The 17,854-nt window shown below is 43.5% G+C and overlaps 1 protein-coding gene across 1 annotated transcript in view; it reads right to left on the bottom strand.

The window, feature by feature from the left end:
• Positions 1-17,854, bottom strand: part of CPNE4 (copine 4) — a 498,848-nt gene that overhangs the window by 24,957 nt on the left and 456,037 nt on the right. Inside the window, exons 8-10 of the mRNA XM_052637922.1 lie at positions 15,812-15,898; positions 11,797-11,856; positions 241-374 (exon numbers count right to left, since the gene is read on the bottom strand). Of these exons, the coding sequence (XP_052493882.1) occupies positions 241-374; positions 11,797-11,856; positions 15,812-15,898 (281 nt within the window). The remainder of the gene's footprint in view (positions 1-240; positions 375-11,796; positions 11,857-15,811; positions 15,899-17,854) is intronic.

Genomic DNA, 17,854 nt, shown 5'->3' with positions numbered 1-17,854 from the left:
CAAAAGAGAACCAAAATCTCTATCCAGTGGTCCTGCCAGCCAAGTAAGAGAAGAAAGGATTTTTTGGTGGCCAATGTGAGCTTGGCATGAATTCAGTTCCTCTTGAGGTGAAGAGGATAACACATTTAGAGCTGGGCTTTATTTTGTCCCTTCATGAGCCTCAGCATAACTTCATTTCCATTATTCTGCCCAGGATCAGCTAGGGGCCACAAGAACCCCCATAGATGGGACGTCTCATACCTGTCATAGTCTTGGCAAATCTCTCCCACTGCCACCAAGGCCTTCAGGTACTCATTGGGCTGGTAGGGGTGGATGTAGTGCAGGGAACAGCTGTTCCTGGGATCCCCGTTTGAGGCCGTAAAATCTATAGCTACCTGGAAGAGAAGATAGGAGAGTGGGTGGATTTAAAGTGAACATATTTCATTTAACCTTGACAGTGACGCAGCCCGAGGGAGGGGGAAAGTGGTATGTTACACATCCTGCCAACAGGCAGAGTTAGAGAAGAAATTCATTAGCTTTAAGAACTAGTTGTTCAAATGTTGGAGAGGAAGTGGCGAGAAGGGCACCCTCCTATACTCTGGTGGGAATGTAAACTGGTGCAGCCACTGTGGAAAACAGCATGGAGGTTCTTATGGAGGGTCCTCAGAACACTAAAAGTAGAGTTACCATACGATCTAGCAATCCGACTCCTGAGCATATATCCAGACAAAACTATTTCAAACAAATACATGCACCCTCTATGTTCATAACAGTGGCATTCACTATAGCCAGGACAGGGAAACAACCTAACTGTCCATCCACAGATAAAAGGATAAAGAAGATGTGGTGCACATATACAGTGGAATACTAAGGGCCATAAAAAGAATGAAACAATGCATTTGCAGCAACATGGATGCAACTAGAGATCATCATACTAAGCAAAAAGGAAGACAGAAGGAGAAAGACAAATATGATATCACTTATAGGTGGAATCTAAAATATGACACAGATGAGCTTATGTACAAGCAGAAACAGAGACACGGAGAAGAGACTTGTGGTTACCAAGGAGGAGAGGGTGTGGGGGAAGGATGGAGTGGGAGTTTGGGGTGAGCAGCTGTAAACTAAAGGAAGTCAACCTTGAATGTTCACTGGAAGGACTGATGCTGAAGCTCCAATACTGATGTGAAGAGCCGACTCATTGGAAAAAAACACTGATGATGGGAAAGATTGAGGGTAGGAGAAGGGGGCTACAGAGAATGAGATGGTTGGATGGCATCACTGACTCAATGGATATGAGTTTGAGTAACCTCCGGGAGATAGTGAAGGACAGGGAAGTCTGGTGGGCTAGAGTCCGTGGGGTCGTAAAAAGTCAGACGCAACTTGATGACTCAATAACAACAAGCTGTAAGCTATTATATATAGACTGGATAAGCAGCAAAGTCCTACTGTATACTGAAGATGATTGTATTCAGTATCCTATGATAAACTGTAATGGAAAATAATATTTTAAAAAGAATGTATATATATGTATAACTGAATTACTTTACTATAGAGCAGAAATTAAAACAACATTGTAAATCAAATATACTTCAATAAAAACATTAAAACAATTTTTAAAAAGAAAAAAAATAGTGGGATAATGGGTGACTGAGGATGATTGGGGGTGACCTAAAAGGACCAGTGAAATCCAATATCTTCTGAGATAGATTTCATCCTGAAGGTGAAAGCCAAGCCAGTGAAAAAAAGAGAGGAAGATAACATGAACTGTGGTGAAGAGTTAGTTGAGCGTGGCGAGTCTACATGCATTTTGCAATCAAAAAGCATTCTAGGTCACACATATGGGGCACCAACCAGACAAAGGTCCAGATACATTCAGACAATCCCTGGAAAACTTCTCCAAGGAATATACTCGAAAGGTACCCAAGAGACAGGGTTTGGAGAAATCAAGCATCTCAGGCCTCCTGGATTTGCTAAGCTTCAACACACACCCACCACTCTTGACTTCTGTCCTGACAAGACACACTTAAGAGATCATGGCACCTCACAGGTGTACATAGTGTTTAAAAAGTAAACATAGTGCTGGGAAGGCTAGAAGAAAAGCATCTTTTTCTCTCCTTCTGTGGAAAGCACTTTAGAACTATAGAAAATTCCAGAGACTGCAAGGATGTTGCAGAGATAAACTTGATTCTCAGGTAGCACTAGTGGTAAAGAACCCGCCTGCCAATGCAGGAGACATAAGAGATGTGGGTTTGATCCCTGGGTCAGGAAGATCACCTGGAGAAGGAAATGGCAACTCACTCCAGTATTCTTGCCTGGAATATCCCAAGGACAGAGGAAGCTGGTGGGCTACAGTCCATAGGATCACAGAGCCAGACATGACTGAAGCGACTTAACACACACACACAAACTTGATTCTGCTCTGATTTATCAGTGACATTGCAAATATTGCAAATCACTGACATTCCAATCTATCTGTGTTTTTTAATACCGCAGTTGTCCCGTGTGTGTTGATTACCTGATTGTCAAGGGTGTCTTGTGATGACAAAAACATGCTGGTATCTTGATGTAAAACCAAAGAATGAAATCAGATAAATCAGATAATATAAAGAATAGAGGGGAAAGCCTCTATAAAGAAAAATGGCAACTCAAGAAACATAACTGAACATCTCTTAAGCATAGGTGAGATCCTCCAAGCATGTAGGCACCAAAAGGCAGCATCTGAGCCTAGATGTATCACCTGGATGAGTCCCTGTGGTGTGGGAAGAAGTGTATGTAACATCTGGATGAGCATTAAAAATTTTGGCAACAACTATATTAAATTTTGAAAAAAATAATAGGGCTAGAATTAGGGTAAGATAAGAGATTTGACTAGGCATAAACTCAGGAAGGCACTCATCTGAGTTGATCCTACACTTGCCCAATCCGAGTGCTGTATCCTTAAATTTTGCACCCTAGGTGCCTTCCTCTCTTTCTTCACTTTGGTCCCAGTGCTCTACATCTTTTCATTTCTATCAACTCTTCATCCTTAGGCTTGGAATAATTCCCTCATGCTTAACTAACTAGGGAGAGGCAGAGATGGTGGTGAGAAGAGGATTGTGATGGAATATATTAAGCATGGAATAGAAATAGGATATTCGTTGACTGTGAAGTTGGATGCCAGCTAGGGAAGGGAGTGGCCAGATCTCCTTGGGGACTGAGGAGATTATGAAGTGGGGTAACCTGAAGTTCAAGGTTAGTAGGCAGTATTGAGTTGCGTGTTCCTGGTGGTGCTGTAGAGAAAAACATGCCCAGTGGAAACTGCTTTTCATTTTTCTGCAGGCCTCTGGGGTTTGCACTGTTTTGTGGGGATGGCCCCCTTATTTATGACAACCACAGAGGCTATTCAAGCTCAGGAGATGCTGATGAAACTTTAGGGAAGGGTATTAAATTTAAAATTATGTGATGAAAAAAGGAAGTAAAATAATGATCCCTATCACATGCTGCTTTCTATAGTTCCCTCTGCTCATAAAAATATTTTATCATTTGTTGTTGTAGTTGTTCAGTCACTCAGTTGTGTCCAATTCATGGACTCCAGTATGGCAGGCTTCCCCGTCCTTTACCAACTCCTGGAGCTTGCTCAGACTCATGTCCCTTGAGTCAGTGATGCCATCCAATCATCTTATCCTCTGTCGTCCCCTTCTCTTCCTGCCTTCAATCTTTCCCAGCATCAGGGTCTTTTCTAATGAGTCAGCTCTTCACATCAGGTGGCCAAAATATTGGAGTTTCAGCTTCAGCATCAGTCCTTCCAATGAATATTTAGGGTTGATTTCCTTTAGAATTGACTGGTTTGATCTCCTTGCAGTCCAAGGGACTCTCAAGAGTTTTCTCCAGCATCACAGTTCAAAAGCATCAATCCTTCGGCACTCAGCTTTCTTTATAGTCCAACTCTCACATCCATACATGACCACAGGAAAAACCACAGGTTTGACTAGACAGACCTTTGTTGGCACAGTAATGTCTCTGCTTTTTAACATGCTGTCTAGGTTGGTCATAGCTTTTCTTCCAAGGGGCAAGCATCTGTTAATTTCATGGCAGTAGTCAACATCTGCAGTGATTTTGAAGTCCAAGAAAATAAAGTCTGTCACTGTTTCCATTTTTTCCCCCATCTATTTCCCATGAAGTGATGGGACCAGATGCCCTGATCTTAGTTTTTTGAATGTTGAATTTTAAGCCAGTTTTTTCACTCTCCTCTTTCACTTTCATCAAGATGCTCTTTAGTTCCTCTTCGCTTTCTGCCATAATGGTGGTGTCATCTGCATATCTGAGGTTATTCATATTTCTCCCAGCAATCTTGATTCCAGCTTGTGCTTCATCCAGCCCAGCATTTTGCATGATGTACTTTGCATATCAGTTAAATAAGCAGGGTGACAATATACAGCCCTGATGTACTCCTTTCCCAATTTGGAACCAGTCTGTTGTTTCATATCTGGTCCTAACAGTTGCTTCTTGACCTGCATACAGGTTTCTCAGGAGGCAGGTAAGGCGGCTTGGTATTCCTGTCTCCCAAAGAATTTTCTACAGTTTGTTGTGATCCACACAATCAGAGGTTTTAGTGTAGTCAATGAAGCGGAAGTAGATATTTTTCTGGAATTCTCTTGATTTTTCAATGATCCAGTGGATGTTGGCAATTAGATCTCTGGTTCCTCTGCCTTTTCTAAACCCAGCTTGAACATCTGGAAGTTCTTGGTTCACACAACGCTTGAAGCCTAGCTTGGAGAATTTTGAGCATTACTTTACTAGTGTGTGGGATGAGTACAATTGTGTGGTAGTTTGAGCATTCTTTGGCATTACCTTTCTTTGGGATTGGAATGAAAACTGACCTTTTCCAGTCCTGTGGCCACTGCTGAGTTTTCCAAATTTGCTGGCATAATGAGTGCAGCACTTTCACAGCATGATCTTTTAGGGTTTGAAATAGCTCAACTGGAATTCCATCACCTCCACTAGCTTTGTTTGTAGTGATGCTTCCTAAGGCCCACTTGACTTCACACTTCCTCCAAGATGTCTAGCTCTAGATGAGTGATCACACCATCATGGTTATCTGGGTCATTAAGATCGTTTTGTACAGTTCTCGGCTACCTCGTCTCACTTTATCATTTGACTTGACAGTAAACAGACAGTCTCAGGTACAAGGCAGCTCAAAGATTCTCCCCACCACTCCCCACTCCTCCCCCCTAGCAAGTGATGGTTCCTAAAGTCTCCCTGATGAGGCTGGAGATAAGAATTTTGTCTTCAGGAGGTGGTCTTCTACCATGAATTCTCTGTGCTCTTTAAGTTAGCATGAGTGCAAGAGAACAGAGAGAAAGGTTGGGTTTATTTTAAAAAGCAACAGGGAGGCTGTGAAAGATGGGACTACGTTGAGAAATAAAAGCATGAAAATGACTGAAAAATGCCCGTTTGTGGAGGAGGCTCTTGATTCCTGGCTTCCTGAATGTGGCAGGCTCGCAGAGCTATTGTTTTCCTCTTCTGCTATGAAGCATTTAGGAAAGCCTGCAGTTCTGGTGTGCACTCCGTCTTCCCAGTGGGCAGCCCCAGAGCAGGCCTCCTTTGTTTCCCCTTCTGCCCAGGAGGCCTCGCTGTTCATTAAGCAGAGCCATGGAGCAGTTTTGCAAAATCTTGTAAAGTATGAGAGCAAAGTGCTTACTTTCTCTACGCTGCCAAATCCCCAGTGTGAGGAACTGCTTCCGAAAAAGGCTGGACGCTAACGATGTTATCCTTCCTTGGATATTTTTAGCTTCTCACCTGAACTGAGCCCATGCCTCAGATCCCTTCCCTGCCTCTGACAATTGGGCCATTTAAGACCCACCTGGATGCTTTTTTGGGAGAGCTGCTGTGAACCCATCTCTGGTTAGTTGTCTGATCTCTCTGAAATCTTTGTGATATCATCTGCTATAGGGCAGCTGTTCATTTTTAAGTCTGTATACAGGTTGGGCCTATACGACGAGCCTTATAGGTGGTGATACTGTTCAGTCTGGACCATTTCTTAAATAACACATATAATTCTTGTGCTTTTCTGCCTCCTCAAAACTCCATAGCAGGAAAGAAATAGGAACCAAGACAAGATGAGAAAGAACCTGTCTGGTTCACTTCCTGGAACGTGCAAAACATTCTCCTCTTCAATCCAAGACTCAGTCTCATGTCTCAGAGGTCTACACAAGAGTCCATCACTATTTAGTCTGGCATTCAAGATCAGGATTTAAAACTAAACTGAGACATAGTGTGGGCATAGGATGTCCTAAGTGTATTAAGGTCAGAAAAGATGACATGAGAAGACCTTTAGTAGGTGATCTTTTCTTAGGCTTGAAGGCTAATCTTCAAGCTTAGCCACATTTAGCTTGTTATATCATATTATTAAAAATAGATAATAAAATCAGAGATGATGAAAAGTGATACTTGCCCTTTTTAAGATTTTTTTTGATGTGGGCCGTTTTTAAAGCCTTTATTGAATTTTTAACAATATTGTTTCTGTTTTATGCTTTGGTTCCCTGGCCACAAAGCATGTGGCATCTAAGCTCCCTGACCAGGGATTGAACCCCCACCCCGTGCACTGGAAGGCAAAGTCCCAACCACTGGACCACCAGGGAAGTCCCAGCAATACCCCTTTTAATAAAAAAAAAATACAAATAATAAAAAGGGTCATCTGAATATAATAAGAGAAAAATGACCACTCGGGATTCTACTAGTTCAGTAAATCATATGTTTCCTTTTTAGTTTTACATATATATAAATACAAAATATGTTAAAATTTTATATGTAAAATATATAGATAATACATAAAGACATTTAACATAGTTGTAATCATAGGGTAGCTTTGCTTTGTATTCTCTTTTTCTTCACTTAATGACATTACCATATCCTCATGTGATTACAAATCATTATAATTATCACTTAGAATGGCTTTATCATAGTCCACTTAAATGAGCTACAACAATTTATATAGCCATTACCTTATTGTTGGACGTTTGTGTTGCTTACAACCTGATTCTGTGAAAATCCATTTTACAATGAACGTTCTTTGTATCTGGAAAGGCAATAACTTTCAACGGACATATTTAATTCTTTTACCATTGTCTTTCCAGATATCTTATGGAGTCTGGCCTCATCTATGCTGTCTATAGCTATTGATTTTGTAGGTGAAATTCTAGTATCTGGTTTTCTTTTGGCTGCTGTGCCATGTGCCAAATGTATGGAACCCAATCTCTCTCCCTCAATGTCTGCTAACCTCTACCCAGCTCTCCCAAGACCATGACATGACTGTTGCTCCAGAGTCCTTATGACTCAAGAATTCACACGAGGAACAAAGGTTGTCCTCATGGGTGCCCAAGGGCATCCTGTAGTTGTGTGTGGGATGGAGTGTGTGCACTTTCCAGTGAGTGGATATAGATCTTGTGTCAGAGTTCAAGTGGTCCATGGGACCGAAAAAGAGGAAGAATTAATGATGGAGGCTCTTTTTAGCATCCTTTATCTGCTTCCCTCCTTGGGATCTTTTCTGCTTATTTTATTACTTAAAATTCCCCTCTTCTCATCCTCAGTTTGGCACCTACTTTCCACCTCTTGTTTTTCCTTCACTGTTGGCTGTCTTGATCGAGTAGATATACCCACTCTGTTCACGTCCTCACTGTCTGTTACACCCCAAAACCTGGGCCTACGGTCTCATTCTGCTGAAGTTGCTCTTCTGAAGATGACTTGTGCTTACTCATAACATGGCTCAGTCACTGGTTTTCATTCTTCACCTTATCTTTTCTTTAGCATATGAGATTATTGTCCTTGATCCTGTAAGACTTTCTCCTGATCATCTGAGTTACTGCCTCCTCTGGGACCTTTTTCTCTGGGCCATCTTATCTTACTGTTGGCTCCTCTTTCCCCTGTTGCTGAATGCAGATTTCCCATAGCATTCTGTTACCAGGCCCCCTATCTTTCTGTCTTCTTCTCTTTAGCTATCTCCTCCAGACCTATATATGTGCAGCTTCCACCTCTCTCCTGAAACCAAGGGCCATATTTATAAATGCCATCTCACTGGGATACCTGAAAACACCCCCACCACATCTTTGGGGAAGTTCATTCTGCTGTCTGGTGGCTAATCTTGATTTCCATATTTCTATGAATGGGGTCAACCTGCTTTGTCTTCAGGCACAAAACATTTGAGTCATCCTGGACCTCACTTCCTCTCCATACCAGGAAGCCCTGTTCTCATTTCTCATCCCTCTGCAAATTTCCCTTCATTTATCCAGATGGCTTCAATGAAATGACTGGGCAGATAATAAATACTTATAGGCCACATTAAGTAAGGCAGGTCAATTGTTAATAATAGTTTGCATTACAGCTTATCATTTACATTAGCTGGCAATGCTTGAGTAATAAGAAATTACTGACTTAATTTTAGAGGAAAATGACAATGAGGTGGTTGTTATGCTTTCCTTAACAGAAACCTCAAAGTAGAACACCTAGCACCTTCTCCTGCATCCCTGGCCTGGAGCCCTCCAGGAGGAAGGATTTTGTTTTAGGCACTGCTTTTTTGGGGGGCTCCAAAATCACTGCAGATGGTGACTGCAGCCATGAAATTAAAAGATGCTTACTCCTTGAAAGAAAAGTTATGACCAACCTAGATAGTATATTCAAAAGCAGAGACATTACTTTGCCGACTAAGGTCCCTCTAGTCAAGGCTATGGTTTTTCCTGTGGTCATGTATGGATGTGAGAGTTGGACTGTGAAGAGGGCTGAGCACCGAAGAATTGATGCTTTTGAACTGTGGTGTTGGAGAAGACTCTTGAGAGTCCCTTGGGCTGCAAGGAGATCCAACCAGTCCATTCTGAAGGAGATCAGCCCTGGGATTTCTTTGGAAGGAATGATGCTAAAGCTGAAACTCCAGTACTTTGGCCACCTCATGCGAAGAGTTGACTCACTGGAAAAGACTCTGATGCTGGGAGGGATTAGGGGCAGGAGGAGAAGGGGACAACAGAGGATGAGATGGCTGGATGGCATCACTGACTTGATGGATGTGAGTTTGAGTGAACTCTGGGAGTTGGTGATGGACAGGGAGGCCTGGCGTGCTGCGATTCATGAGGTCGCAAAGAGTCAGACACGACTGAGCGACTGAACTGAACTGAACTATGGTCTGGCCCCTTCTCCCTGGGATTTATCTGCACCTGCTCTCCCTCTTCAGAGGTCTTGCTCCTCACTCACTGCAGACTTCCTGCAGGTCCCTCTGTGGATGCTGGAGGGCTGAGAAGTGGAGGCTGAGGAAGTGGTGGTGATAACCACTGAGGTGGTCCCTCCAAGTTGGGGAGGGTCAGCAAAAGTGAGAAGGATGGGACATCTGGTGATCCAGTGCTTAAGTATCTGCCTGCCAAAGCAGGGGATGCAGGTTTGATCCCTGCTCCAGGAAGATTCCACATGCAGGTAAGCCCATGCTCTAGAGCCTGCTAGCCACAACTACTGAAGCCACTGCCATGAGAAACCCGTGCACTGCAATGAAGAGTAGCCTCCACTTGCCGCAATTAGAGAAAGCCCACACATAGCAACAAAGACCCAGTGCAGCCAAAATAAATAAAATTAAAAAATAAAAAGTTAATTGGCAAGTGACTAGTTTTAAAAAATGGGTTTCTTATTACTCAAGTAATTTCTTATTACTCAAGCACTTTTTAAAAAAGTGAGAAGGAGGGGAGAGCAAGGCCAGAAGAATAATCTCCTTGGGTCAGGGGGACCACATGACCTTCCCTCTCCTCTGTGAGCCAAGGTGTAGAGCTGGAAACCCTCTGGGCTCAAACTTCCAGTTTTCACTGGGGCTGATTCTTTGTAGCCCAAGGGCAAAGCAAACCCCTAAAGGTTGACTAAAGAGTTGTCCAAAAGCATTGGATCTATAGAACCTAAAACAGACCCAAATCGATAGAGCTTTCACTTGAAAATCTATGAATAGTTTCCTGAAACCAGCCCTTTGCCTAAGATCATGGGACACTGTCTCCTCTGTGACATTGCTGGCTCCTCCAAGTGCCCAGGACAGACAGAGGTCGGGGTGTTTGCCCACAATGCACATGGTTACTACCTTCTAAACATGCCAGTGTGTATATGGGGGTGGGGTGCTCTATGGGTGTGCCTTTAGAGAACCTTAGACGTTAAAGAAATGACCATAATCTATAATTAACTCCCATAAGTATTCAGTGGCAAATGAACAATGGCCTGAGTTAAGGCAGGACATAGGTAGGTTATAGCAAAAGCCCAGCCTCTATCTAGGGAGAGGCCTTATCTCATCCCCTTGGAGAACCCCCCTCTAATCCTTTGGGTTCCACTACCTTATGTCTCAGGAACACATTGGTCCAGTCGACTCTCTTGGGCTCAAACCATTTTCTTTGCCTTCCTCACATGATTGAGCCCATCTAGGGAGCTAAATAGGGCTGAGTTTCACAAGTACACTTCTGTAAGATGGGGCACAGATGCTGCACAACTTGTTTACATCCATATGACTTTCCCACAGGTTTTAACAGATCTATTTCTTGTCATCTGGGTATTCTCTTTTTGCAGGTCATGTCTGCTGGAAACTAGGAGGATTTTGAATATGAAGCCACTGACAGAAAATTTTTCCAGGGCAGGTGGACTTATAAATTTGGCCCACCCAGACACTTAAAAAAGACCCAGCCCACCACCAAATACATTATTAGGAGTGTACAAATCCCATGGGCTCACAGATTCCATGTAGGAGAAGATCCTTAGTCCACTCATTAATTCTATTTCTCAACATTGACAGACTAGTTCTCCAGTCTTTTGGAATTCACTTTTTCATTGTCTGATGAGTCATCTAAATGGCTTACTCTTGGCACTGACCATTGGGCTCGACATGTAAGCTTGTGTTCTGTCCAAATGAACACAGCCAAGATGTCAGCCATGGTTCAGTGGGACGTTTTAGCACAGTTCACTCCTTCCCCAACCCTTTTCACCCAGTGGTGGAATCTGGCAACCCACCCACTACCTCCTGCCTCCTGCAGTTACTGAAAGAATGGAAAGCATAATAGACTGGTTCCCCCAAACCCTCTGAGGTTGGATGGCATGCATTTCCTGATAGGATGCTGAAAAAATAGTCATGGGGTAAACAGAAGTGTGACCTCATTGTAAAGAGATGTTCAGTTCAGTTCAGTTCAGTGCAGTGTAGTCACTCAGTTGTGTCTGACTCTGCGACCCCATGAATCGCAGCGTGCCAGGCCTCCCTGTCCATCACCAATCCCTGGAGTTCACTCAAACTCATGTCCATCGAGTCAGTGATGCCATCCAGCCATCTCATCCTCTGTCATCCCCTTCTCCTCCTGCCCCCAATCCCTCCCAGCATCAGGGTCTTTTCCAATGAATCAGCTCTTCACATGAAGTGGCCCAAGTATTGGAGTTTCAGCTTTAGTATCAGTCCTTCCAAAGAAATCCCAGGGCTGATCTCCTTCGGAATGGACTGGTTGGATCTCCTTGCAGCCCAAGGGACTCTCAAGAGTCTTCTCCAACACCACAGTTCGAAAGCATCAATTCTTTGGCACTCAGCTTTCTTCACAGTCCATCTTTCACATCCATACATGACCACTGGAAAAACCATAGCCTTGACTAGATGGAACTTTGTTGGCAAAGTAATGTCTCTGCTTTTTAATATGCTGTCTAGGTTGGTCAGAGATGTTACTGTATGACATTTCAGTGGTGAGACCTGAGCAAAGCCAACCCAGGGTATTAACAGACTGTGGGTCCTTGTGCCCCACACCCAGCACTGCCCTCCAACCTTGTTCCCTGAGTAAGAACAAACAAACAACTCACTGTAAACTGGATTTGGCAGCCACCCATGATGTAGTCCAAGAAAGAATGCATCTTGTGTATCTGCACGGGAGGAGAGGAAGCTGTATTAGAACAGTGTGATCCGAGTACTTAACACGTTAAAGGCCTAAACATGGGGTTTGCTGACCTAGAGGGGAGAGCAGAGAAAGGCCTGTGGGAAAAAGATGAGTCAGCTGATATCTTTCATGAGAGGAGAGAAAGAAAACAGATGGTCCTGTGAGGGCTGCAACCATCCCTCCTCTTTCTCACTCTTTTTGGGTTTCAGTTCAATTCAGTTCAGTTCAGTCGCTCAGTTGTTTTGGGTTTACATATGATTTTAATCAGCCTCTGCCTCTGGGGTGAGACTGGTACTGTGTTTTCATGGGTCACCACTGGTTTGAAATACATGAAGTCTCACACTTAGCTTCAGTCTTGCTGCCCGTGTCTAAGTCCCAGTTCTGGTAAAGTTCCTAACACCACAGTGAAAAAGACGAGCAGCTTCAAGGTCACAATTATCTAAGAAGCTCTCCACTGTAAGCTGCCAGCTAGTGAGAGTCCTCCCTTGCTATGAAGAGCAAGGATTAATATTTACAGAGTGCTGCTGCAATTCATGGGGTTGCAAAGAGTCGGACACGACTGAGCAACTGAACTGAACTGAACTGAACTGTATGCCAAGCTCTTAACATACATGATCTCATTTAATTCTTAGAATGAGCCTGTGAATTTGATGCTATGATTATTATTGTGTCCATTTGATCCACGAGAAAACTGAGGCTAAGATCATCTACCTAGATGGTGGAGGTGGGACCCAAATGCATCCTTTTGACCTCTAGGCCGGAAGTCAACAGGCTTCCTGCTTCCTGCCCTACCCCTAGCTTCTGTGTTCTCACACTCTTTACTGATTTCTAGTCTTCGTTTCTGCTTGATTATGATTCTGCTGCTTGAGTCTTGGTGACATTCATCTATGCAGTTATTTGACAAGGATTTATTGAGCCTCCACCATGCCCTGGATGCTAAGGATACAGGGAAAAGAGAAACAGGCATGGTACCTGCAGTTATAGAGCTCACAATCTGGATCATTTTACTGGTACAACCATCAGCTGATTTTTGACCCTCGCTTCTGCTTCTCATATTACATCTGAGGCTCAGGGCAGCTTCCCAAAGACTAACCCACAAAACCCTGTGGCAGCATTTTCAGGCACCACCTCCAGGTGGCACACATCTATCAGCAGACTTGTCTCAGGGCTGATGTTTACTGGGCCCTCAGAATAGTGCCTGCTCCCGGCTTCCTTATGGGGATGCTTTGCCTGATAGTTGAGATGCTGTGTTGTACTTAGTCACTCAGTTGTGTCTGACTCTTTGTGACCCCATGCACTGTAGCCCACCAGGCTCCTCTGTCCATGGGGATTCTCCAGGGAAGAATACTGGAGTGGGTTGCCATGCCCTCCTCCAGGGGAGATCTCCCCCAGTGCAGGCAGGTTCTTTACTGTCTGAGCCACCATGGAAGCCCAAGAATGCTGGAGTGGGTGGACCTACTACTGTATCCCTATCAACACCATGTCCTCTGAGTGCCAGACTCTTAGATCGAAACAGTTATATGCACAGTCACCTTACAGAGATGGACGGTTGAACCGACTCATCTGGATCATCTTTTCTCCTGCTTCTATGGGCACAGGACTGTTGTGAATGCACCAGGATTTGGTCTGTATAGGGAGGTAGGTAAGACGACCAGAGACAACTGCCTTTGAAAGAAGAGTTGATTATTCACAGCTCCCCAAAGGACTGAACGCATGTCCTGCCACACAAGGGGGCCACCTGGGGGTAGCACTGGATTAGGCAGGAGGCAGGAGGCATGCAGGGAAAGCACAGACAAAAGTCACTATGGTGGCTTTTGTGGGGAGGAACGAGTGAGGCAAGGTAAGCAGTTAAGCAGGTTTAGGACTGAATAATGAGTGGTTCTGGAGGCTCTGGGCAATAGGGATGGTCTCTAATTGTCTGAAGCTGGCTCTGGGGTGATACAGGGCAGGGGGAATATTGGCTTGGTGTGAGCTTGGTGAGAGCTCAGGAAAGGGGGTGGCTAGGGATACAGGCTCTGGATTGCTCTGTCTGCATGTCAAAGATGGGCTCATACGCACGCTGATTGCTATCTTGAGGAATTAGCTAAACCTAAGAGAGGCAGTTCCTCCCAGTATGCAAGGCCCCAAGATATCAAAACATCATAAAATACAGCAAACATTATCAAAGCAACGACCCCAGATGGCCCATCGTAAGCAGTGTTATCATCTAGTTCCAGTAATTAGTTCACGAGATAGGCCTGTGACCTAAGCCAGACCCATCAGTCTTCAGCCCGACTCTTCCGTTATGTGAGAATGGGCTCCTACAGCCCCTGGAAGCCAGGAATGCCAACTTGGAGAAAAGGAACCTGAGATATTTCGAGAGAAACTGGATGGCATGGAAGTCTCACATCATGGAGTCAGACAGACAGAGATTCAAATCTCAGCTCTTACCATGTGTGTGAGACAATGAACTAGTTACAATCACATCTGAAAGTAGAAATCTCAGAGTTGTGGTAAGAATAACAGAACGTATTATAGTTATGTTTACCATAGTAAGTACTCAACCAGTGGCAAAATCATTCCCAGAGGAGGTTTTCTGCGGAGTTAGAGCCCCTCCGGGAGAAAGTTTTAGGTGCTTTACTCATCCCCCGTGTCTTGTTTTCATGGCATCTCTTCAGCATGGAGGAGGTGCCACATACAGAACACTGAGTGGTAAGTACTAGGGATTATCACTTGGTGTGACAAGCACAGAGTAGGTGCTTTAGAAAGTGTCAGCAGGAAGGAAAGTGTCTTCCAGAGACAGAGGTGGCACGCAGAATATACGTAAGACAGATAAATCTTTAAGTCTGAGTGTGTCTGTGGTTACGAAGAGGAAATGGAGAACGAAAGGTTTAGTGAAACAGAGTTCACAGAACAAAAAAGCCTGGTGTAGAGTACTTAATATTGAGATCTCTGACAAGAAAAGATTTATATTGGTGCGTATTGAACAGGAAGACTGCCAGTATTAAAACTAGTTCTTCTGGGAAGCTGTAGATGTTTCTTTGAAATGGCAATACTTTAATGTAGTAATGGAATAAAAGTACAAAAACATAAGAGTAAAAATTTACTCTAAAACTTAATATTAGTGTTTTCTTTTGTGAAATATGCATAAATGAAGATTAAAATTTGAATTTAGAATGTAATAGAAATAATCCTGTTATTAGCAGATTATTGCTATTTCCATAACTTTTTGTGGTATTACATTATCTTGGTACAGTTCTGACAATATTAACTATTCTATTTAAAATCTTTTTTATTAAAAACTTAGTGCTTATTACATGTAAATGGAGGCTTCCATTTAGCTCAGCTGGTAAAGAATCTGCCTGTAAAGCAGGAGACCCTGGTTCGATTCCTGGGTCAGGAAGATCCCCTGAAGAAGGGATCGGCTACCCACTCCAGTATTCTTGGGCTTTCCTGGTGGCTCAGCTGATGAAGAATTCGCCTGCAATGCAGGAGACCTGGGTTCGATTCCTGGGTTGGGAAGATCCTCTGAAGAAGGGAATGACTACCCACTCCAGTATTCTGGCCTGGAGAATTCCATGGACTTTATAGTCAAAGTGGTCTCAAAGAGTTGGACTCAACTGAACGACTTTCACTCACTCACTCAGGAGCTTTAGAAATGTTGGTTGCCCCATCTGGGGACTTCCCTCTGGTGCTGTCCTGGGCAGAGAAGAACCTGACTGTGACCAGGACTCTTATCTTCAGGCAGGACTGTCTTTGTTGAGGTGATGGAGGTATTGGCTTATCACAGCTCCAAAACCACCCAAACTTTTAATGCATGTCCACTAATACCTTGACTTTCTGACTTTTTTATTTTAAAAAGATCATATCTTCTTGACACTCTTTCTGTGCAGACCACCTGGGCCTTCCTCCCAGACAGCCTTAGCCTTCATACTCCTGGAAGACAGGGGCTATGTTTATACCTTGCACTGATTCAAAATCACAATGCCCGAGTTCTTATAATTCTTCTTCTTGGCTTTGTACTTGGGGTTGATACACTCCCACTGCACCTGCAATAAGAAAGATTATACTATGATTGCCAGCTCAGGAAGAAGTGGAGTCATTCATGAGGAGGCCCCTGGGCACCATTGCAGGTGGTCCTGAGGGCTGACACCTGGTCTCTAGCTGATCCCTTTGCATCTGGAGGGGAAGGAAGGAGAAGCGGTGAGAGGAAGACTGTGACATCACCTGCCTGGTTTGAATCCCAGCTTCTCACTTTCCAGCTGTGTGACCTTTGACAAATGACTCAATGCCCTCATGCCTTGCATATTGCCTCTATAAAATGGAGCCCATAATTATAGCTATCTCATAGGGTTACCATGAGGATTGAATGAGTAACCCCTATAATACATTTAGAACAGTACCTGACACTTATAAATGCTTGCTATGAATGGGGTCAAATCAAAAAGCAGAGAGAAGGAGAGATCTTGGGCACATAGCTGAGTAACCCAAATGCTGAGTGTTAGTGTCTGGGAATTGACTTAGAGACAGGAAAACTGAGGAACATTGAATGCTGGTTATAGGAAGATGATGGGGATAATGAGTTTGCTTAACTTCACAGAGGACTAAAATGATGGATCGATACACGTCACAATGGTGGCAATTTCTTCAGAGGGGCTTCTGTGAGGGATAGAATCAGAAATGAGGAGGCAGATGGGAGTTGATGTGTGAACAGAGCTCAACCTTTCTACAAATTAAAAAAAAAAAAAAAAAAGACTTCATGGGACAAAGCTAACTGCATTTTGACCTCTGACAAAGTCAAACATCCGAGAGTCACCAAATTGCTCCTGCCCACTGTCCTAGAGGAGTCATCCTTGGATTTCCACTCAGAAGACAAAATTTCACCCCCTGACAACTGAAAGTATCTGAAAACAAAGAAAATTCTGAGGCAGATGTTAGTGTATAGGCTGATACAGCACTGTCCACAACGATCCATTCTTCCCAGTGCATGATGACTTTGAACTTCGTCAGGTGACTTGCTTTGACTGATGGGACATTAACAAAAGTGATATGAGCAGAGGTTTCACAAGTGCCTGTGCACTGGGGCTTGCCCTGCTCTTGCTGATTGAATGTTTTCACCACCATGTGAAATTAGCCTAGGCTGGTGTCCTAGAGGATAAAAGAGCACATTGAGAAACATCTCAGCTACTCCAGCTGCAGAGGCACAAATGCAGGAGTGAGTCCCCTTGGCATTGTTTGGAGCAGAGAGGAGTTTCGCAGAGGAACTCAGCCCAGATTGCTAACTTCTTGTCCTGTCTATAGCTGTGGCTTCCTGAAAAATCTCCCTGCCTCACTCTCTTATCTCTCTACAACTGATTCTCTATACAGTAGCCAGAGTAATCTTGAAAAAAATTAATGTCATTATCCAGTCTTATCATTCTCCAGCCTAGACTCCTCATAGCATTGCCCAATAAAACTTTCTGCAATAATGAGAAGATTCCACATCTGTACCAACCAATGTGAAAGACACTAGCTACATGAACACTTGATATGTGTGTGTATGTGTGTGTGTAAGTGAGAGAGAGAGAGAGAACTGAAATTTAACTGAATTTAACTTAAAACTTATTAAAACTGAAATAAGTGTATATAGGTAGTGGCTACTAAATTGGAGAGTCTTCAGTGTGCTCTAAACACATTTATAGGAAAATACAAACTCTTTTCTCCAAGCTATCAGAACCTTCTTTTCCTGGCCTCTGCCTCTGTTCTTGATCATGCATATCCATGCATGGCTCCCTCACTCTCTGCTACAGATAAACTGGCCTCTTTACAGATCCTTAAACACACCAAACACTTTTCTGACTCACTAATTTGCAAAGTTCCCTCTACCTGAAATGCTGTTTCTTTGCTTTCTACATGGTTGACATTTCATTTTTAAGGGCCCTCATGTTAAATTTCATTTTTTTTTCAGGTGATCTCTTTTATGTCACACCTTTATAACTAAAATGGCTCAGCTTTTTAATAGCATT

The sequence above is a fragment of the Budorcas taxicolor genome, chromosome 1 (assembly GCF_023091745.1).
Source record: "Budorcas taxicolor isolate Tak-1 chromosome 1, Takin1.1, whole genome shotgun sequence".
NCBI lineage: Eukaryota > Metazoa > Chordata > Mammalia > Artiodactyla > Bovidae > Budorcas > Budorcas taxicolor.
Note: the sequence above shows the minus strand (reverse complement) of the source record. Positions and strands in the feature narration are given on the sequence as shown.